General features: G+C 35.8%; 1 protein-coding gene across 4 annotated transcripts in view; it reads left to right on the plus strand.

Moving 5' to 3' along the window:
* mpp2b (MAGUK p55 scaffold protein 2b) overlaps positions 1-23,839 on the plus strand; it is a 59,697-nt gene that overhangs the window by 29,700 nt on the left and 6,158 nt on the right. For 3 of the 4 annotated variants that reach the window (XM_067368964.1, XM_067368966.1, XM_067368965.1), the window contains exons 1-7: positions 4,311-4,383; positions 13,227-13,327; positions 13,861-14,013; positions 14,140-14,295; positions 17,148-17,375; positions 22,872-23,003; positions 23,093-23,195. In XM_067368964.1, the coding sequence (XP_067225065.1) occupies positions 4,311-4,383; positions 13,227-13,327; positions 13,861-14,013; positions 14,140-14,295; positions 17,148-17,375; positions 22,872-23,003; positions 23,093-23,195 (946 nt within the window). Of the gene's footprint in view, positions 1-4,310; positions 4,384-13,226; positions 13,328-13,860; positions 14,014-14,139; positions 14,296-17,147; positions 17,376-22,871; positions 23,004-23,092; positions 23,196-23,839 lie in introns of those variants that run through there. The other variant, XM_067368967.1, reaches the window with a different exon arrangement.

A 23,839-nucleotide genomic window follows, 5' to 3' on the forward strand; every position in this document is an offset into this window, starting at 1 on the left:
GTGCACTTGAAAAAGTGATTTTTGCAGCTTTTTTTCAATTTACTTAATTAAAAGTAGCTAAAGCAACACAACATTTTATCACCACTTAATTTCATTGTGGTCAGTTCCTTAAAAATGTAAAATTGAAGTTTACTTAATTTATTTGTGCTGGGACTAAATGAGTCACTGCTGCATTAACTGAAACTTCATGGATGGATTTTTAGTTCTCAGCATGCTTTGCAAGAAATCAATTGGGAGAGTAAATGTTGAAACTGTTACTTTGAAATTGACCAGTTAGATTTTAATGTTAAGGTATGTTGGACATATGTTGGAGTTTCAGTTGTTGAAGTTTTTGTGGTTACCAATGCTGAATAGTAAAGCTTGTGGTTAGGTTAGGATAGTTATATGAAAATATTGGTGTTGTTTTTTCATACATTGAAAGTAGCTGTGATAATGTCAAAATACATCATGTGAAATGAAGATAAAGTAATTTATGTTAACATTTGCCTTAAAGTAAAATAAAGTAAAATAAAAAAGTATGTATTTATTTGCTTTGTTAAGTGCCCCATTATGCTTTTTCATATAATACCTTTCATGTAGTGTGTAAGGTGTTTGTGAAAGTAAAAGGTTTGCTAAGTTTCAAAGAAGAAAGAACTGAACTGCCTGAAACGAGTAGTCAGTAATTCCAGTCTTACTTCCTGCATGAACCTACGTAGGTTTGTAACATATTTACTAGGGGTGTGACGAGATCTCGGGCCATATAATACACCCAGCGCAATGCGACACAAGGCGCAGCGCAAGTGTGTTTGCTAGTTTGCGTCCGGCGCCGTTCGCGTTTTCCCGCTCAGCGCCACGTCCTTAAATTAGTAAATGCATTTGCGCCAGTTAGTGCGCCCATGGGCGTGCTGGTCTAAAAAAGAGGTGTGTTCAGACGCATTGCTATTTTAAGGAGCTGAAAATAGACTGCGCCATAGACCAACTCAAACCTGGTCTAAAGTCTAAAGTCAATGGTGCAATATTTTTTTGTTAGAGCGCGTTAGTAGAAACTGCGCCTCTGGGCGCGTCCACAGTGCGCGTTGACTTTGCTTATTACACACAGGGATGCGCATCACACAAACATGCCAAATATTAAAAACAAAAGGATTACAGTGTAAAAGAATATTATTGTGTAGGTTACATAAATATAAAAATGTAATGATGAATAGTCATTGCGTGTATTAGAATTAGGCTACCTAATTTCAATTTAGCCTATTACTACTTATAATGATGAACAAAATTGGCTAATTAATTGAACAATCGTGCCAACACATACACATATATATTAACTGACTCATCACGCGAAGCTATTTGAAAGCCTGCATTTGCAAGCCCACTTTAACTTCGCGCACGAGCAGATCGGTTTCTTCACTTGAAAAGCGTTCAGCTTTTCCGCCAACAAATTCCACCATGTAAATAGCAATCCACCATGGCGCGAGCGCATCTCGCTCTTAAAGGGAATGGAAGATGACGCTCTGATTGGTTTATTGAACGTTACGCCCATTACTCATTAAGAGAATAGGGACAACCCATTTCAAAAATGATATGGACCGGTTTTCCGTCATTAAAATAGCAAAAGTGGATTTGGACACGCCCTGAGTGCACCTGCGCCGTGCGCTTTACACTTTGCATTTAGATCGTTAAAATAGGGCCCCTTGTGTCACGAGATCTCGCGAGACTAAAATGTGATGAGATTTCTCATTGAGGCGAAAAGTAGTCTTGTGATATTGCCATGACAGAGTGTTAGGAGGATGATTAGGAAAGAATATGTCACCGCTACGTTTACAATACGCCTCCACTGTCCTTTTGCTTTGTATTTAAATAAAAAACATTTAATTCAGTTGGATAATGGTCACCACCGCTCCATATTTACAGAGTACACGCGATCACGAAAGTGAAAGTAAACACGAGGGCGCGTTCAAACGCGATTTCAAAATATCTCTCAATATGAAAGCTATTTTAGGCTGGGCAGTGTAGTTGTAACCATCTCTCAGCTCTGTATCAAAGAAAAATTTGGTCTTATTTGCACTTTGAATATTTAGAGAGTGCGATTATGGTTGTACTTATTGTAAAGTGTTACCATAAAAATGAATAACAGTTTTCTCTTAATCTCATTAAGCACAAACAATAAGGTTTCATTTGTTAACATTAGTTAATGCACTGTGAACTATCATGAACTAACAATGAATGACTATTTTTATTAACTAACATAAACAAAGATTAATAAAAACCGTAGCAAATATATTGATCATTGTTAGTGGATGTTGGTTAATAATGTTAATAAATGAAATCTTATTGTAAAGTGTTACCATTTTTATTTATACTGTTTTTATTTCTATGATCAGTTTGTGGAAAGGAGGTCAGTTAGGAGGTCAAAGGTTGTAGAAGCTCATAAATCATGTACAGCAAGGTCTGAAGAGGCTGAAATCATACAGAAGAGAAGTCAGTCAGACTTTTATAGTACTTGAGTATTGTTGTCTTTTACTGCATATGATAATTCATACTCAGAAAGTAGAACTGAAATGACATTCACTACAAGATGATTAGTTAAAACATTTCAAATACACCTGCAGAATATTTTTTCTAGTCATGTATTTCGCCATTGAGGATTTCTTAAAAATAGTGTGTAAAAATCTTGTCTTGTGAGCTCAATCTCGAGTCTCGTCTCATCTCATCTCATGAGCTACCTGTCTTGTCACACCCCTAATATTTACATAATGCCATCCTATGGTCTTCATTGGCTACCCGCAAACAATAGGTGTGTTGTTTGGTGTGGCACTGCGTAGACCGATTGGTGTATGAGATCAAGAATACACCATGAAGTGTAAGTACCGCAAGAGCGTTTAGAGAGCAGACGGTTCCATATACTTTTGAATCGGTTTCGTGGTACTTTGATGTCATACACTGATTGGTCTACACAGCGCCTCTTCAAGTTGAACACACCTAATGTCTGCTTTGACCCACCCTCAAACACTGTAGTTGTAGATGAGGCCTGGAAGAGATTAATTTGTCAAGCAGATGCTGTTCTGCTCTGCAAAAGCAAGTCCACTTTGCATGCTCTTTCAAAGGATGAGGACTCAAGCTCGAATTGATACGGTAAAACCGACTCCATCGTTACTGTTCGTATCACTGTGGAAAAAGTGCTGAGGAAGCCTCTGGAGCTGAAATTCAGATAAGATAATGCGGTAGACCAATCATAACCCACTGGACCCTCTAACCAATCAGAGCAGAGTAGGCTCTCAGAAAGGAGGGGTTGAGAGAGACCAGATCCTTTATCGAATAATTCCAGATACTATGAGAAAAGAGGTGATGCTGCAATGTATATTGTGTGAAAATTTTTTATACCTTGTATGCATGTAAACTTATTGTAGGAGATTTCCAAAATAAAATGGAATAATGGGAGCACATTTACTTAGTTATTAGGATTTTACTTAATTTTGTCTGTAAAATGTTCTTGAAACATCTGAATGAACTTGTTTGAGTAAATTTTACTTGTTGTTTTACAGTGTGGATAGGATAGCTCAGATCATCTTGGAGGTTCTTCACAAGAAATGTTTCATTTTGAAGAGTTAATATTGACATCTCTGATTGCAGATGCATCTTGGCAGGGATTGAGACATGGTTGAGAGCTCACAGCATCTGAGATCTAAGAGACTTAAGTAAAAGTCTCCATTTACACTTAATGGAATTTTATAGGAGAAACATTTAAGGAGATTAGCTTTTATAGAGATCTCTTAAGTGATTCTTTTTTCCTACTGAGAATTTCCACTTCACTCTTTGTTCGTATTAGCCATTTTGTCTTCCTCCTCTTTTGTTTCTATATTCTGTCTCTCCCTCTTCTGCATTGTCTCCTTTTATTAGGTCTCTGCATTTAGTTTTGAGCTTTCTCAGTGGGTCTGTCAGGCATTGAGACAGCGGCTGAGAGGGAGTGATGGGGAGGAGGCTAAAATTCTCTGGCAACCTGTGTATTTGGAATCAGTGCTGTTAGAGTCAAATAGAAGCAAATTAGGAGGCAGAATGCAAAGACGCCCAGTTGTTTATGCTGCCTCAAACTACCTTTTTTAAAGAGGTAAACGGGAAAAACAAGGAAGCCTGAGGTGTTACCAGACAGGGAGGTAACAGTCAAGAAATGGAATATCTAGGAAGGGACAAGCAAGAGAAAGAATGAGAGGTGGGGGGCTTTCTGGTAACTGATGCTGACGTCAAGGAGGTGGAAAAAAAGTGAAGGAACAGAAAATAAGGAAGGAGCGCATGTGAATTAAAGGCAGGAAAAGAGGTTTCTGAGAGACTGAACTATGGCTGGGAGTCTCTATAACAGATTGTCACTGGAGGAGATTGGATCGATCAGATCTCTAGAGAGTCCAGGAGGTAAGACACATAGAGCGTAAGATCAGCTCAGCTCTTTAAAAGCATGCTGTGGTGTCACTGGAGGAATAGGGACCTCAGTTTTTACTGTGGTTTTGCAGTTATAGTTACTGTAAATGCAACTATAATAATGGATGAATTGATTGATATGCCTATGAAACGTTGGTATCAAGAGTTGTCATATTCCCATTGTAGTTGATAACATGATCATATTACTTCTGGTGTTAAATTAAAATAAAAATGAAAAAAATGTTTTTTTTTTCTTTATTTGTGCATTATAATCATAATGCCAGATAATAAACATTTTTTCATAATTGCGATCATTATATTTTCCTATTCATGGTCAAATTAATTGCTTGTTTAATCACAGAAACCTCTCAAGTTACATATATTTAATAGGGTTAGGAGTCTGTTCATATCACTAACCATAATTATGAATAATAGTAATAATCGTCTTATTATACAAATGCTAACGCTTTTTATTCCTGTATCCATATTGTATTTTAAAGGCATTCCTAATGCGATGCAAATGATATCAATATATCATAAAATACATAATGTAACCTGTTATATTTTTTTTCCCCATACATTCGAATACTTAATTATTTACACAATACCAATAAGGTAAAAAAAGACAAGGTGCAAATAAAAAGCTTATATAAGCAATTGTTTAGTGAAGGACTGACAAATTAAAATTAATTTTGATATTTAATATACAGTGGGATGTTTTGGAATGAAATAATCACAGAAATAATCAAATCAATTTACGGTATGCTTGTGTTGCTTTTCCCGCTAAAATGATATCACTTCCTGCCGGTTGATGTCCTTATTTATCAACTTGACTAACGTGTAATATTTGTGTATGTCCACTAAAAAATAACAAATGTGATTTCTAATCTTTAAAAATTGCGAATACAATATTTTATCCAGTATATTAATACGTGATGGGAACATGAAAATGAAAAGGCTATAAAGAATGTAACATTATAACATTATACATATTTGGCATTATACTAGCAGTGATCAGCAGCACATTTCATGTGTTTTATAGTTCTATAATGCATGATACTATTAAAATGTGTATCGTTTTTGAGTTGCTAAGTATTATAACTTAACTTTTAAAATTATGAATACATTATGAATACCCTTATTCATACAGGCTTTATAGAAATTGTCACCAACATTTTTTCATCCCGCTCTAGCACAGAATGTGTGTGTGCATGTGAAGAGGAGAGACAGGGAGGGGTGCATTGAAAGAGAGGTGACAAACCAGTGTCCAATTAGCTTTGTGCATGAGAGCACATCCTGTGTTTGTTACAGCTGCCTGGAGAGAATGAGTCGGAGTCCTTTATTTCCAGATTTCCTCTCTCAGAGGTTCAAAATACAGTCATTTGCAAGTGGAATACATTCCATTGCATCTTTTCACCAAAAAATGCAGTTTTCTCATATTTGTTTCCTTGGTTATAAAGCAGTATTATTAGACTCTCAACTTTTTAGTCTGGACTTTAACTCTATTCCTGTGACACTTGAGATGGTTGACAATAGATTGACAACATGTCCTTCTTGAACACAGTAAGCATCATCGGCCTCATGAATATTTAATCTGCCTGTTGAATTATGCATGATTACATTAAATCATGTACTTACACACCTGTAGGCCAGCTATGTATATTGCATGAATAGCAGGACTGACATTTGACATGACTGAGTCTTTTAATATTGTAGGTGTGATGTGGTAAGCTGTTGAGAAATCAATCGGTGGAATTATAGGTGTAATAATGACAGACTACAACTAGGAACTCAAAAGATAGTAATTCACTACTACAGTGGGATCACAGATGGGGCGAAAGTGATTTGATCAGTTGTTCTGGGGATGATATATGATTTCACACATGCAGCAATATAACAACATAATTCTATATGTTAAACCTTGTAGAAAGATGGGTTTGATTCATGCAGTGGTGACCTAACCACTGTTATTGTGAACTCATCCTCATACGTCACGCCCACGGACTGTTGGCTGAACGTCTGATGTATATGGCACACAAAATGGGAAACAATTTGGGAGTTTCAAAGTCATCATCTGAATTCTACAAGATTTCTAGGAGACGCATGTGTCGCGTTCTATTAACGGTCCGCCTGAAAACAAAGCTGTTGTGATGCCAAACCCCCTCATGGAAAAAAAGCTGTTGTGTTTACAACTGAGACAATGAGCGCTTATCAAGATCAACTAAACCCTGGATTTTCAAAAGTATGTAAAGTTTGTAGCTCCATTGTTGCAGTAAACTTGCTAAATGTTCTTGAATTAATAATTTATTAGATGCACACCACTCTGTTATCGTAGGGATATCAACTTTACATTTTCACACCCCTAAACATGATGCAGAACAAAACAAGCTGTGACTAGTTGCTTTACATGTCGTTCAGACGTCCTCTTGGCCAATGAAAGCAGCGATGGAGTCCAGATCTTATGTCATCAGTCTGATGGTCTGGCTACGTGAGACTAATGTGAACTGGGCATTACTATACATTTTTTCATTAAGCCCGTGCTTTTATAAAGTGATTTATTAATGAGGAAAAATATAATCAAATAATTATAGTTGTAATGATGTATGATTAGGCAAATTAAGGTATTCATGGTGCAATTAGAATTCAGATGACTAGATCTTTGCATACATTTAAATATAATGACGTTTTTGCATACTTAAATCCTTTCATATCAGAAAAATCTGGGTGTCCCTCTAAGGTTTATAAGAAAAAAATGTTTATTACATGCTTAATTTCCTAACAATATGAGATTCTGTGGATCAGATATACATCTGGTATTGTAAGTGGATTATAAAATCATCACTCTAAAAAGTAATGTGTTGGCTCAACAAAAAAATTAACGCAACAGTTTGCATAATTTTTTTTTGAGTTATGACAACTTTGGATGAAACTATGTTCAACCATCAAACTACATTGAGTTAGAGGAACTTAATTTGTAACATAAACACAATTTTTTAATTGATTACTCAAAAAAATAAAATAAAAATTAAGTTGCTCCAACTACTTGAGTCTAACTTATGTACAAAATTCTTTGGCAAAATGTACTTATTGTCTTGCTGCTTGATGTGGGATGTTTGTTTAAGGGTGGTTTAAGGGGTAAAGGAATGGTCAACAGTGTAATTACAGATGTAGTTATATTTGTTATTACATGCAGGTATTTTTTAAATGTAAGTACAATATAAAAACATGTACACAATAAGTGTATTGTATTAAATGTTTGATTTGAATGTTAGTGCAAATAAGCGTGAGAGCACAATTCCACAAAAGCGCCGATGGGAGTGGCAAGTTTTGCTCACGATCTAGTGCTGATGGTCAAATTAAAGAGCACAGACGCAGTCAAATCATTTACATAATGGCCGACGCAGTCTACCAAGAGCAGTGCAAATTAGCGTTGGCTCGCAAATGAGCAGAGCTGATGCTCATTAGGTGCGGGTCGACACAGGTGCAACTTGTTACGTGTAATATACGGATAACGCCTTCCTCTGGCATTCCAAAGAAATAAATACAAGTGGAAAATATTTTCTCCCTTCTACCATTCACTCTCTGTTCTCTGTTGTGTCTCCTTCTAGCAGGAACAAGTGCAGCCATGTTGCAAAATGTGTTAAGACATGCTTTTTTGGGTGTTAAATAATGGCAAAAATACTGGTAAATTGACTAGCGCAAACATTAGTAAATCGCGTTGTGTGATTCATTCAAATACTCTCCTCGAATAAATTTTGTGTCTGAAGGGAAACTCCTACAAATGCATATGCAATAAGGTCAGCCGCAAAACAACTCAGTCCACGCCTTTTTCAGCACTAATTTTGCACTGCGTGTCTTTAGTAAATCCTGACAGTAGTTTTTTAACACCAAAAGAGGGTTTGCGCTGGCGCAAGTAAACCTGGCCCTTAATATAAAGTGGGACCGAAATATTTTCACTTAATTATAGTACATATTTTGCCAGTGATCATTTTTGGATGGCTCCTAAAAGTGTAAAATAGACTTTTCAGTTATGTCAGGGCCCTAATTTTGTCTTTTAATATTAATATTTTTGGGGGCCTTTTAATTGTAAGAGTTTTTTTTTTAAAGTATAGCCACTATTATGAGTGAGTGCGTACAATACCAAATGCACAAACCAAGATAAGATCATTAGTGAAAGATAAGACGAAAACCATTAAAGCTAAGAAATTATCAAGATTAAAGCCCGGAAGATTTGAAGAAGATCCATTAAAACCCATGAGAGATTTGGAAATATGTAATTAGAAATTAAGTTGAGGCATCTTTATGCAAGTAAATGAGAACAGGAATAAATGTGAGTAATAATTTGGGCTCCAGGGAATGAACAGTCTGAAATTAACAGATCACTTGCAGAAATGAGTTGGAGGTTTAAGTGACTTCATTTTTATATATAAACATATCTTAGAACCATAAAACATATATGCATATATACGCAACTTACTAAAATAAATTAAAATTACAATAAAGACTGCTATTAAAATAGATTGAACAGAAAGCCATGGCAATTTTAAAATATTTTTTTCTATACTATTTTGCTTGTTTTATTAAGCAAATCAAATTGTCAACAATTTGTCTTTTTGACTGGAAACCTATGACTATACAAGTCTATGAAGGAATTTAAGAGCAAATATATCAATATTGAGACATATATCGAATAACATTGAATGACTTTTTTAGCTACTTGGCCATCGATGGCCAAGTAGCTAAAAAAGTCATTCAATGTTATTCGATATATGTCTCAATATTGATGTATTTGCTCTACGCATTATGTTGCGGCCCAGATCTGGCCCACATCTGGTACATGTGGATTACACGCGGGCCGGATATGGGCCGGATCTGGGCCGACACTATGTTGCTGTCATGGTCTCTAATTATGAAAACTATGTTTGGTTACCTATGCAATATGAAATAGATGAACTAATTTGGGTAACACTTTAGTAAAGGGAACATGTATTCACTATTAACTATGACTTTTCCCTCAATAAACTCCTGTTGTCAGCCAGGCTTCATGTAGTATGAGTGTAAGAGGTTAGACTAGTTCCAGGAAATGACTGTTGTAACTAGAGTGAAAACTAAATACTACAGGCTTTCTCCGTTACTGAAGGAGTGGTGGAATGGAAATGAGTCAGAAGCCAAACACTCAGCGGTAGTCCTGAGCTGGGAAAATAAACAGCAGTAATGCAGCTCTTACATATAGATAAGCATTACAGAAATCTGTGACCTGAATGTAACCAGTGCTGCAGTGTGAGAATGTGACAGATTCTTGTTGAACATCAAGGCATGTTCTTCAGGTAAATTTGCAAAAGTTCGTCACATATACAGTCCATATATACACCTCCTCTCTATAAAACATGTTTTGGAATTTTAATCATATATAGCTTAATGGTCTCTTAGGGCTCAAACTCAGAAATATGTGTGTATTTCTTTGGTGTGTCCTTTCAAATTAAATGTCACTAAGTCTCAGCAGGATGTCGACCCAGAGCTAGTAATGAGCTTGACCCTTCTGCTCAGAAACACACCAGTAGGATGTGTTTCCATAGAGATATACATTACAGAGCTTCTCATGGTATTAATTATAGTAAAGAGGTCTATAATGCCTAGAGAGCTATCCGTTGGCATACACATTCATCTCAGTGGTTGTTTGGCTGGCGCAGCACTCTCTCAGAAGTACGCAATCTGATCCTCTTTGCTCATGGACGGCATCAACAACAACATAATAATCTAAAAGTAAAATGAGTGGTATATAGAGTATAGTAGATAGAGTTTCATAGCAAAACTCCTTTAGCTGCTTTGGATTTTTCTCACATCACTCTCTCATTAGAACCTAGATCACAAACTCTGTTCCGAACACTAGTCATTTGCCTTTCCCATTGTGAAAAATAAGTACATTTTAGCACAGTAATACTTAAAAAAAAAAAAATAAATAAAAAGTACTTAGTAGGAAAAGAAAATACTTTACAAGAATATACTCAAATGCAAACTGAATATATTGTAAATTGCGATGAAATGAAACTCTATGTATGATTCTTGTAGCCTACATTTTTATATGTAATTTGACAAATGCACTTAAGCGTGTTAAGAAAGAGTCATGAAAGTGTGCTCTCTTTAAGTACACTAAAGCCCAACGTATACTTTGGCCATCCATGTTTGCCGATGGTCTGTGCACTGTCCGTGTGACATAATTTTGCATGTACAACAGTAGCACATGTGTGATGGCCGTTTGTTTCATAGTATTATAGGCCTATTATCTAAGTAAAAAAACTACCCTTGAGATTTGATTTTACACTAACAAATAAGCACACTTTGTCACAAGGGTTTACTGTCCATATCGTTGAATAAATATAGCTGAATAAAATAACATAGTTTAAGACATAGTTAAATATTTGGGTAACACTTTACAATACGGTTCATTTGTTAAACATTAGTTAATGGATTAACTAACATGAACTAACAATGAGCAATACATTTGTTACTGTATTTACTAATCTTCGTTAGTGTTAGTTAATGAGAATACAGTTGTTCATTCTTTGTTCATGTTAGTTCACAGTGCATTAACTAATGTTAACAAGCTTTTAATAATGTATTAGTAAATGTTGAAATTAACATTAACAAAGATTAATAAATGCTGTATAAGTGCAGTTCATTATTAGTTCATGTTAACTAATGTAGTTAACTAATGTTAACTAATGAACCGTATTGTGAAGTGTTACCAATATTTGCATGTTTGCTCAGCTCAGGGGTTTTCAAACTTTTTGATACAGACAATTGTTGGGGGTAATGCATTACAAGTAACCTGAGTTAAGTAATCAGATTACTTTTTTCAAGTAACTAGTAAAGTAACGCATTGCTTTTTCGATTTACAACAAAATATCTAAGTTACTTTTTTTTTTACATTTATTGACTGACAGCTCTCCAGCCCCATGTTGAGAGAAATAAAGTGCAGAGGTATTGTGTTCGCTGTGTGTAAACATGATGGATATTGTAGTTCTAGACTAATTGAGAACATGCATATACTCATATCACTTTCAGTGATATGAGTGATATGAACATTCAGTATTCCTCAAAATGAATAAAAATCTCTGAATTTTACGCAAACCTGTAATAATTAAATATATTAAATTACATAAATATACTTTACGTATTTAATCTCACTTTATTAACCAATGACTTTGCTGCTGACCTTCAATGGTCCAATTAAAAACTAATAAGCAAAAATTACTTTTAGATTTGATTTATAAATAAGAGTGTTCAACTTCCTTCTCCTGTATCCTATTCTTCTGTATTCCAGAATGGCAGCACATCTGAAAGGTTTGTTTGAGCTGTGCCCTCTACTGTACAGGTGTAAATATGCATTTCCATCTACCTGAGGCTTATTCATTTCACTTTTGGTGTGAAAGGGCCTTAACATTGGCCAAAAACTTTTTTGTTGTTATTAAAAAATAAGAAAACAAGCAAGCCCAGTCCAGGTGAGAAAAAGTAACGCAAAAGTAATGTTACGCATTACTTTCCATAAAAAGTAACTAAGTAGCTCAATTAGTTACTTTTTTGCACAATTAGTTACTTTTACACTGCTAAGGACCCAAATATGATAACCTTCCTCGTCCTGCCCGCCACATGTATAAAGAATCATTTATACAATTTAAATAATATATTACGATTCAAGCAGTGGGGGTTTAAATGTGCAGTAATGTCATGACAATAATATCACAATGCAAAAATTGTGGTAAAAATCTTACTTTCATTATTATTTCTTCTTCCTCTTTTTTTAGGGTGAAATATGACCCAGTCATTGCACTATTGCACAGTGGATATCTCATAGTCTCTTTGCTGTTTCCTCCAGCACTGACCGATCTCACAAAACAATAACTTCTCTTTCACACAGCATTTCATGTTTCACTCTGTTTGGTTTGAACATGTCTGAAAAGTGTAGAAAAGAAAATAGAGTTGAGAACACAGGGGAAACATGAATGAGTTCTGTGTGAGCAGACCATGTGGGTCTCATGGCTCTCTCTAGAAATGTTTTTTTATTAAAATAAACTCTGAGTATGATGAAATTAAGCTTTGATGGTTCTCCACTGCATTGATCTTCTCTCATGGTTTTACCAGTGCTTCTTAAGTACGAAAATAAACATGTCTTTTTTTAGCATCTTAAGTGTGTACAAACAAGGACTTCAGTGGCTACATAATTATAACTGTTCAAGCTATCTATAAACATTATTTTAGCAAAATGACTCATAGAAAACTATAAATCATCTGCTGTCTCTCTGATCTGCCCTGGAACATGATGTTAGAAGCTTTTAATGAGGCTTCATTAAATAATGAGTTGCTCAGAGAAAAGACTTTGTCTTTGATCAATGGGAAAGACATCTATTTCCCATTGGATGTTTCTCTCATTTTAACAGTGTATTGGGGAGTTCTTCTGAAATGATAAATCTCAATATCATGTTTTATTCATGCATTTTTTGGATGAATGAAACGGAAGTTGCGATAGTCCTTTCTTCCCTATTGTGATCATGATGTGCACTGATAAATCATTTACAATAAATATTGCAAAATTCTATATAAAAAAAAAAAAAAAAATTGTCGATTTTAATTTTTTGGTGACTTTAAACCGAGTGTCCCCTCATGCTGTGATTCAAAGCTTAATCTTGATTTATGTACAAAAAGGCAGCTTTTGCAGCTGAGACTTAATCAGCCTGAACCTTAGACGCTAATGGGGGTCAGTCACTGGCACAGACATCTAGTAAACCATTGAAAACAGTTCTGAAATGGCCTGAACCATTTTGTCTTCTTGTCCTCAGCAATGCAGAGTCTTCTGGACACCTTGAGTGACAGCACCAGCTCCACCACAGCCAATGACCTGGACCTCATCTTCCTGAAAGGAATCATGGAGAGTCCAGTGGTGAGCCACCAACTTTCTTAACTTGATGTCCATGTGTCCACATAATTAAGAGTTGGGTCTCTGTAAATAGATAGTTATCATATTTGATCCATTTATCAAAATTAAACCCTATACCAGTTTTAGTTGATGATGAATGAAATGCTCCAGCATACTGCCTATACAGGCTTTTTTACTGTGCTGCTTGACCACAGGCTGAAAGTGTGTTGCTTTATTTTCACATTTGCATAATTTCTATGTTTTTGTGGACACATGATTACAGCATATCATGCTTTCATGCATATTTATAATGTTGTCACAAAAACTTAAAATGCTTTTCTGCAGTTTTCCACCAAAATTAAAGTTTGAGATTTTAATTCTTCCAAGTGAAGTAAGAAGTTTTGTAATTTTACTATTGTAAATGTGTAAATGTGGTCAGTCCAAAAGAATCACACCTTCACAGGTCATTTTCTGAAAATTCTGTCATCATTTACCTACCCTCATGTTCGACACATTTTCCTCCATATTAAAGAACGTTTAATGTTTTGTGTGTGCAGTCTCGAGAGCACTATGAAGAGCCGAAGCTGGAGGCGGTGAGGGACAATAATGTGGAGTTAGTGCAGGACATCCTGAGAGACCTCACCACCCTCACATCTCACAGTCAGGCGGCACATGAGCTTGTCAGCATCCTCAAAGAGCCTCACTTTCAGGCAAGCTCAGAAATGTTGGAGATTCAGTCTAGAGCAATGTCTTGAATTGTGTTTCAATGTCTTGAATTGTGTTTCAATTAGATTTTTAAAGTGGTTTCCCTCAATACCTGTTTTTTTTGTCTACAGTCTTTACTTGAAACACATGACTCTGTAGCTTCCAAAACCTACGAGACTCCACCTCCTAGCCCCTGTGCGTTTATGGACCCTGCGTTCATCAACCAGCCGGTGCCCCCTGATGCTGTCAGGATGGTGGGCATCCGCAAAGTGTCTGGAGAGCACCTGGTAAGACAGGACAATCTGCAGTAACCTGACAAACCGTTTTGCTGTTATTTGTTTTTATGCTTCCTTTGGAGCTGTAGGTAATGTGAGCGCTATGCAAATAAATCTGAAATTGAATATTCAAATAAGTGAGACATGATTTTGCTTTCATAACACTGAAATGGAGCATTGTAATGTGAGCTGCTCATTAAAGATGAAGTGTGCCATTTCTTTGTCTCAAAAACAAATAGCAAAAACAATGACTGTTTCCAGATTTGCAACATGGACTGTAGCACTTTTAGACTTCTGTAGCAGTACATGAAACAGGGTTATTGTCATTTAAGTAAAACAAAAACTAATAATAAAAAAATTGTTAATTGAAATAAAGCTGAAATAGAAATTACTATAAATATTAGCTAAAATGTGAAATGTTGCATTGGCAACTAACTGAAATAAGTTAAAGGGTTAGTTCACCCAAAAATGAATATTCTGTCATTAATTACTCACTCTCATGTTGTTTCACACCCATAAGAACTGTATTTAAAACAGTTCATGACTACAGTGGTTCAACCTTAAAGGGATAGTTCACCCAAAAATGAAAATTTGACATTTATCTGCTTACCCCCAGGGCATCCAAGATGTAGGTGATTTTGTTTCTTCAGTAGAACACAAATGATAATTTTTAACTCTAAACGTTGCAGTCTGTCAGTTGTATAATGCATGGCAATGGTAACAAAGTATATGAGAGTAAAAAAACATGCACAGACAAATCCAAATTAAACTGTGTGGCTCGTGGCGACACATTGATGTCCTAAGACACGAAACGATTGGTTTGTGCAAGAAACCGAACAGTATTTTTATAATTATTTTAACCTCTAATACACCTCCATGTCTAACTGCCTTGAGCGCGCGCAGGGCATCCGGTGCGTGAGGGGTGTACGCGCTCTGGAGTAGTTTAAACATGGTGCCTGTAGTACAACAGTTGTTATACAAATGGAAGTAAACCACTAAAAAACATGGTTTTATTACATCAAAACTTAATTTTATTTTGTTACTTTTCGTAAGGGCAGCTTTACAAATAAAAAGGACACATACAAAGATCTTGTTCACATACCTCAGTTGGATGTGAAAAAAACCATAGGCACAGCTGATGGTTTAAGTCATACGTGATCCTCTCCTGGGTATGTAAAATCATCAGGGGAAAAATGATGGCTGTAGACTTTCAACAACTTTAGTACGTTAATGGGTGTGTTGATATCCAGCCGAAGAGCATTCAACCATAACTTCAGGCGAGCAGGCTCAGGCTCACCACTCCCGAATGAGTTCACGTGAGAGAATTTAATCTTTTAGTTTTAAGTCGGATTGAACAATCCGGATAAGTGTAAGTAAGTACAATTTTAATTAGCCGTCATACCTATAATGGTTGTGCACTGTGTAAACAATGAGTGACGTATATACGCGAGAGATCACTTCTGGCGCTTGTGTAAACTACGCCAGTCGCGTACACACCTCACGCGCTGGATGCTGTGTGCGCGCTCAAGGCAGTTGGACATAGTGGTGTATTAGAGGTAAAAAATTATATAAATACTGTTCGGTTTCTTGTACAAACCGATCGTTTCGTGTCTTAGGACATCAATGTGTCGTTACGAGCCGCAGTGTTTAATTTGGATTTGTCTGTGCATGTTTTTTTTACTCTTATAGATTGTGTTCCCATTGACATGCATTATACGACTGACTGACTGCAACGGTTGGAGTTAAAAATCATCATTTGTGTTCCACTGAAGAAACAAAGTCACCTACATCTTGGATGCCCTGGGGGTATAAACATAAACATCAGGAGATAAACATCAAATTTTCATTTTTGAGTGAACTATCCCTTTAATGTTATGAAGCGACCAGAATACTTTTTGTGCGCAAAAAAAACAAACAAAATAACGACTTTATGACAATATCTAGTGATGGGGGATTTCAAAACACTGCTTCATGAAGCTTCGAAGCTTTACAAATCTTTTTTTGAATCAGTGGTTCGGAGCGCCAAAGTCACATGATTTCAGTAAACAAGGTTTTGTTACTTCACCACTGGGGGGCGTGACATTGGCAGTTTGATACATGCTTCGAACCACTGATTCAAAACAAAAGATTCGTAAAGCTTCAATGCTTCCTGAAGCAGTGTGTTTTGAAATTGCCCATCACTAGATATTGTCATAAAGTCGTTATTTAGTTTTTTTGGAGCACAAAAAGTGTTCTTGTCGCTTCATAACATTAAGGTTGAACCACTGTAGTCACATGAACTGTTTTAAGTACGTCTTTAGTAGCTTTCTGGGCATTGTCTTGCTGGCAATGCAGGCCTCACTGAGCCATCGGATTTTATGAAAAATATCTTAATTTGTGTTTCGAAGATGAACAAAGGCCTTACGGTTTTGAAACGACATAAGGGTGAGTAATTAATGACAGAATTTTCATTTTGGGGTGAACTAACCCTTTAAATTACTAACTTGAAATAAAAAAAACTGAACTAAAACAAACTGAGATAAAAATAAATTACAGGTAAATAGTACTATTTAAAAAGAATAAAAACTAATAAAAATAACAATCACATAAAATTACTAAAATTATAAAGAAACAAATATAAAAATAAAAGCTAATTCAAAATATGAATAAAAACTATAATAGTGTATATTATAGGTGATCATTTGTAATGTAAATGTAATAATTAAAATGTAAATGTATATATAATTATATAAATTACATACATTATGGATTTTTATTAAATTATATTATATTCATTATATTATAATAATGTTATTTAAGAAGCACTCAATTTGTGCAAGTAGTGTGTCACTGTTGTTTGAATCAAATCCTGTTTACTCTGCTAGGGTGTGACGTTTCGGGTGGAGGGTGGAGAGCTGGTGATTGCTCGGATTCTGCACGGGGGCATGATTGATCAGCAGGGCCTGCTGCATGTGGGTGACATCATCAAAGAGGTGAACGGAAAAGAGGTCGGAAGTGACCCGAAGGTTCTCCAGAACATGCTGAAGGAGTCCAGTGGAAGCGTGGTCCTCAAAATCCTCCCCAGTTACCAAGAACCACACACACCTCGACAGGTGGGAAACATTCAGATGTATATTTAGCTAAATTATTGTTCTTTTTTGAGTAGTAATTATAAATGTATGTAGACTCTCCCCTCAATGAAATCAAATAAGAAAAGGTCACAGAGACACATTTGAGACATGTTACTGATGCAATCCAGTACTGAGAGTGCTCGGACACACTCTCTCCTACGGCCAGTTTGGCATATCCAATCAACCTAACTGAGGCACTGAGCCACCGTGCCACCCGTAGATAGGTTACTGTACTGCCAGGTGTCAGGGCCGTCGCCAGAACATATAGAATGGGGTGGGGTGGGGCATTTCATCTGAGAAACAGACTTTCAGAAAAACAATCCCGTATTTATTATTAATGAAATAGACCAAGTTCTATATTAACATCAAAACACATGATAGTCCATCCTAATTAGGCCAAACTACACCTAAAACGAAACCATTTTGCATTATGCCTATATATTTTGCAAACACGAGGCACAAAAGCTTTTCAATTAATTTGTCAAACAACAATAATAAAAACGATACATACCAAATAGCAATAAAAATATGTAGCCTACATATTGATGTGTAACAAAGACATTGAGTGTACTCACCACATTACGTATGCAGGATTTGGCAGAAAGCCACTGCCTTTATAAATCTCACTCATCTTAGTTCATCGCAATCTCAAGAAATTCTGTAGCAATGAATTAAACTGATTGCACAATGAATGTCTTATTTACATTATTATTTTTTATAATGAGGGGATATTTGCCCGTGTGCAGAACTCAGAATCCACTCACTGCAAGTTTTTGTTCAGTGCTAACTTAAACAGCTCTGATTGGCCATTGCATTCAAGAAATCAACAGATTTTTTTTGTGTTTGGCCACATTGCTCAACGCTTCAAAAATATGTTATAAACCTTTGTCGTTCTTCAGAGCAAAAACACAGATACGCACTGGATCATTTGCTGTGAGCTAAATGCTGCTGAATACATTTCGTTATGGAATATGTGAATGGCCAAATCCACAGAAATAAAGTTTTTGCCTTCAATCATAACTTTGCTGAATTATGTGTCTTGCCTGTCTGCTGGAAACTGACCTTATGACCGTGGTTATTTCACGACCCCCACCGTTTTTCAAGGGCGGGTAATCTATGTCCATCAAAATTATGCACTTCCTCATTGATGAACCTAATGTTTTTGGAAAATAATACTTCAAATCCATAGTTTACCATTCCGCAAAATTTTAGAAGGCACAAGCTTGTGTTTCAGGTTATGTTGAAACTGTAAATGTAATGGTATCTACCCAAATCTACCCAAGTCGGACAGTCGACATGTTTTTCTTAATATAAAGTTAACTTTGGATTCTCAGCACAGTGATTTGATTGGTTATTTAGGCAGTCAGTCATTTATCTGATGTAAGGTCAACTGGATCACCAGGCTGGATGTTAAAGGCACAATATATACAATTTGTGCATTAAAATATCCTAAAACCACTAGCACAGTGTTATGTATTTTGTTCACTTGTGTACTACTTACATTATCCCATATGTTCCCAACAATGTTTAAATCTAGAGAAATTCACAATTTTAACCAGTGCAACGTCCCTACTCATTGCGTCGCCTGTCAATGGTATGATGTCCCATTATCCTTGGTTTCTGCATTTACTGCCATAGAATCCATGCCAACATAGTGAGTCTCATGAAAAAATGTGGAAGTAGTAGTTAAAGCATCTAGCAAGCCACTCTGTTGTTGTGTAACACATTCGTCATGGACGACAATTATTCGTTATCGTTTGCAGCAGGTTTTGTTGCCAAAGATAACTCCTAGACATGTAAATGTGTGGGTGAATCAAATGACCCAAGAAGAGTTTTGGACAAGAGGAGAAATAAAACAAGGATCAATAGCGGTGTGGAATTTCCAAAAACTGTCTATGATTATAATTAAGTCTATAATTAAAGGGATAGTTCACCCAAAAATGAAAATTCTGTCATCATTTACTCATTCTTATTAGAATAAAATAAAATCATGTGATCAAAGAAGCAGTGAATCAAAGATTCGAAGCAGTGTTTTGAAATCGCCCATCACTAGATATTGGTGAAAAGAGTATTGCACAAAAAGTATTCTCGTCACTTTATAATATTAAGGTAGAACCACTGTACTCACATGAACTGCTTTAAATATGTTTTTAGTTCCTTTCTGGGCATTTGGCAAAATTACATACTGTGCCTTTAATACCAGATGTGATGGAACCAAAATGCTCTGGTACTCACATGCTGACACAAACATGTAACTAACATCTACTATAATAACCTTGGTTCAAAATGCCTCTAAATTGACATATTTGAGTTCAAACTTTGGTTAGCCCTGCCAGGTTTGGGCACCTTTCTCTACTCTAGAGCATGCTGGGATATTAGTGCATTACGCCAAAGTCCTCCCTGTTTTTGACACTGTGCCACCCCACCGATTAAGATGGAAAACTGACAATCTTGAAGTGTGCCCTTCGCTATCAGCAGTTCTTAACAGCTTTCTGCATGTCAGAGATCTTCATCTTTGCTGCTTATTAAATGAGAATTAAATGAGTGAAGTTCTGTTTGTCTGCCCATATGGTGCCATATTCACAGTGTCCCATCTGTGCCTGTCTTTACTTGATCCCAAAATAAACGAACAGCTTCCTGTGCCTGCTGCTAATATGGAACTGGACATCACAGTGTTACGTTACTAATGTGATTCACACTTAAATGGTGGTAATATTCATGTTTTTGAGAGCTGCTGTAGGTGTTTGTGATGGCAGATGGAATTGTTGGCATGTGTTGTGTTGTTGTGTTGTGCGTCTAGTATGCTTGTTGTTGACTGTCAGAATGATGTAATCCAGGAATATTTTCTGTGACATTGACATTCCAGTACCTGATAGCAACATTCCGCTGGACTGCAGGTGACTACAGTTGCCATGACAACAGGGTTTTGGCTCCTTCGCTAACATTCATCTTAAAGGGATAGTTCAACCAAAAATTTAAATCCTGTCATCGTTTACTGACCCTCATATTATATTGTAAGTGCTTTGAAATGCATCATGAAAATATAAAGGGGTTCACTTTTAAAGGCACACTATGTGAAAGTTGAGACACTTGTTGCACACTGCAGTAAGCTAGACCGATATTAGGCATGGTAAAACATAGTTCTCGCGGTAAATCAAGAAAACGAGATTTAAACAATAAGACTGACTATGTTGAGCTATAAAACAATGATTAGTTTTCTGTCGATTAATATATCCAAACAGTTGTTCCTTTGTCTAATAAAACATATTATATATTAAAGCATCTTTCTTCTGTGTTTCCATGGTTTCTACAAAATAAAACCTAGGGTAATGCAGGTATAATGTCATTGATAGGCGACGCATGGACACGGTCCGTGTCCTGGTTAAAATTGCTTATTTTTCTGGACTTAAACATTCTTGGAAACATTTGGGATAATGTAAGTACACAAGTCAACAAAATATGTAACACTAGTGGTTTTTGGATATTTTAATCCAAAAATCTTACAAAATGTGCCTTTAATGTTTTCGACATTTTGGTTTTGTAAGGCTAGTTTTTCTAAGTGTGCTTAATTGTATTGAATGTGCATTTGCACTGCACTTTAAATCTTAAAAGTATTTATTTATTTATTATTATTTTTTTTACAAGGGTTAACATTTAAATTTAAACATATAATATCTCACACTTAATATTGAACTTTTTCCCCCACACATTTCATATTTCATCTCAAGCTGACTCTGACACACTTGTCTACTAAGTAAAAAAAAAAGCACCCTAACTTTTGGAAAAAAACATTGAAACAAAATTGTTGGTTGTAATAGAAATGATGGCACAACTGAGGGAGAGGTGTAATTTCTTTAAAACCTTTTTTTTTTTTAGTTCATATCAAGTATTCAGTATAAATGATCAACTATTAATAAGTAATAATTAGTATTAAATAGTAATTAGTATTATATTGTAGAATTAGTAAAATAATTAGTATTAAAGGTAAAGCCATAAAAGGTATCTTTTCCATGTTAATCAGTTTTTGTCCTAACCTGAAACAGCAACACAAAGTATGACAATGATAATCTCAGGTACTGTTTATGTGCTTTATTTAATGTTAAAAGCGAATGATGTGAGTTTGAATATCAATCTGTGTTCCCAGCTTTTTAGCCTCAAAACTTGAAAATCAATAAATGGGCACAAGAACGTTCAAACTGTCAACTCAGTGTGCACAAACAAGTGTATTCTATAACAAAGATTGGTTCAGTCCGTATGTACTTTAAATAATGTTTAAATGATGTAGTATTTATGAATTTTACTATGTACTTGCCCATTTCATTGTGTCTGCTGTGCTCTTGCCGAGAGAGCCCGCCCACACTCTCTTCTGATTGGCTGTGGTTTTTGATTGATTTTATCGCTTCTCAGCGTCGCGTCTAGCGTGGACTGCTAAATTGCTCGTCGCTGGAATCTTATATGTGAATAAAAGCCTAAATTCAATCTGTTCATCATATAAAGTGATCGAGTCTCTTCCATAAATTTGGACTAAAACGCTCAATTCATATGGATTAGTTTTTACGATCTCTTTATGAACTTTTTGAGGTATCTAAAGCTGCATTCACGTCACCTCGTATTTCCCGGAATCTTGAAATGACAACACGGGACTTTATATTCGGAGCTGTTCATGTCCTTTTGGTCCTTGGACTGGGAATTTTGCGTTTCCATGGCACCACTATCAACACCTAATAAATCAATCTACAGCGGTCAGGTGGTACAGTGACCACGTGGTACATCTGGGAGCTTTCAGAAAACTCCCAGCTTACAAGCTGTAATTACAAGCTCTAAGAGGACGTGAACGCTTTTTACAAGCTAGAATCTTGTAACTACAGGAATTACGAGGCCACGTGAATGCACCTAAAGTTTCAATTGCATAGCTGTCTATGAAGGGTCAGAAAGCTCTGAGATTTCATCAAAATTATCTTCATTTGTGTTCTGACAGTTTTGGAACGACATGAGGGTGAATAATGACAGAATTTTAATTTTTGGGTGAACTAACCCTTTTTCTTGTTTTAAGATTGAAAATCTGAGTCTGAACAAGAGTAAAACTATCAAATCTACATAAAAGACATTTGGACAAGTAGAAAAAAACCCAAAAGTTTCCAAGGCAGTTTTATTGTGAAAAAAAAAGTTGTAGTGAAATCATCCTAAAATCAGCAGAAAAGTGAGATTAACATAAAAGTTACTGAAGTGGATTATTAGTGAGTGTATGTTTATGTTAACAGAATAAGGAATCATTAGATACAGATATGCTTCATGCTACACATAAACACAGATCTCTGAGATCATGACAGTAAAGAATAGCTAACTATGGAAGAACCTCTAAAGTTTTCAACAGGCTGACAATATGACATTCTGATGGAAGGACATATTCAGTGACAAGGACAATGTGTTTCTGTTTCTACTGTATGTCTATTTTTCTCCCTCTCTCTCTGTCTGCAGGCCTTTGTAAAGTGTCACTTTGACTATGACCCTACTCATGACAACCTGATCCCCTGTAAAGAAGCTGGACTCAAATTCAGCAGTGGAGACATCCTTCAGATCTTCAACCAGGAGGACCCCAACTGGTGGCAGGTAGGTGTGTGTGGGGGGGGGTTATATATATAGCCATGACCTTTTAGCTCTGTATGGCTGTCTTACCTTGCGTCTGGTCTCACCTGTAGGCATGTCATCTGGAAGGAGGCAGTGCAGGCCTGATCCCCAGTCAGCTGCTAGAGGAGAAGAGAAAAGCCTTTGTCAAGAGAGACCTGGAGCTCTCTAGCACAGGTAGGACACAAGGCACTACAGAATATATATATGTAGTGGAATATTTGTTATGTGGATGTGTGGAAGTTTTTATGGCTGCATTTATTGGACCAGTAATATTGTGAAATAATATTACAATTTAAAATAACTCATTGATAATAATAAGAAACCAGCATATTAGAATGATTTCTGAAGGATCATGTGACACTGAAGACTGGAGTAATGATGCTGAAAATTCAGCTTTGCCAACACAAGAATAAATTACATTTTAAAATATATTCAAATAGAAAAAAGTTCTTTTAAATTGTAATAATATTTCACAATATTACTCTTTTACTGTATTTTGGATGCAATAAATGCAGCCGTGCTGAGCATAAGAGGCTTCTTTTAAAAACATTTAAAAAATTCTAGTGTTTAAATACATATGCCTTCTGTCATCTGACACACACACACACACACACACACATATATATACTGTATATATATATGTCATTTTAATAAGACATAATTTATACAAGATAAACAGTGACAACTGATATTTATTTGCATTTTATGTATGTAGTCTGGAATACTATTATAAAGATCTCATTAATACATGCTAAATCAGAATTTTATCTTACATTTTATCTCCAACATTTGCACCAAATTGGCTATTTTTGCTCAGT

The sequence above is a fragment of the Chanodichthys erythropterus genome, chromosome 19 (genome assembly GCF_024489055.1).
Source record: "Chanodichthys erythropterus isolate Z2021 chromosome 19, ASM2448905v1, whole genome shotgun sequence".
NCBI lineage: Eukaryota > Metazoa > Chordata > Actinopteri > Cypriniformes > Xenocyprididae > Chanodichthys > Chanodichthys erythropterus.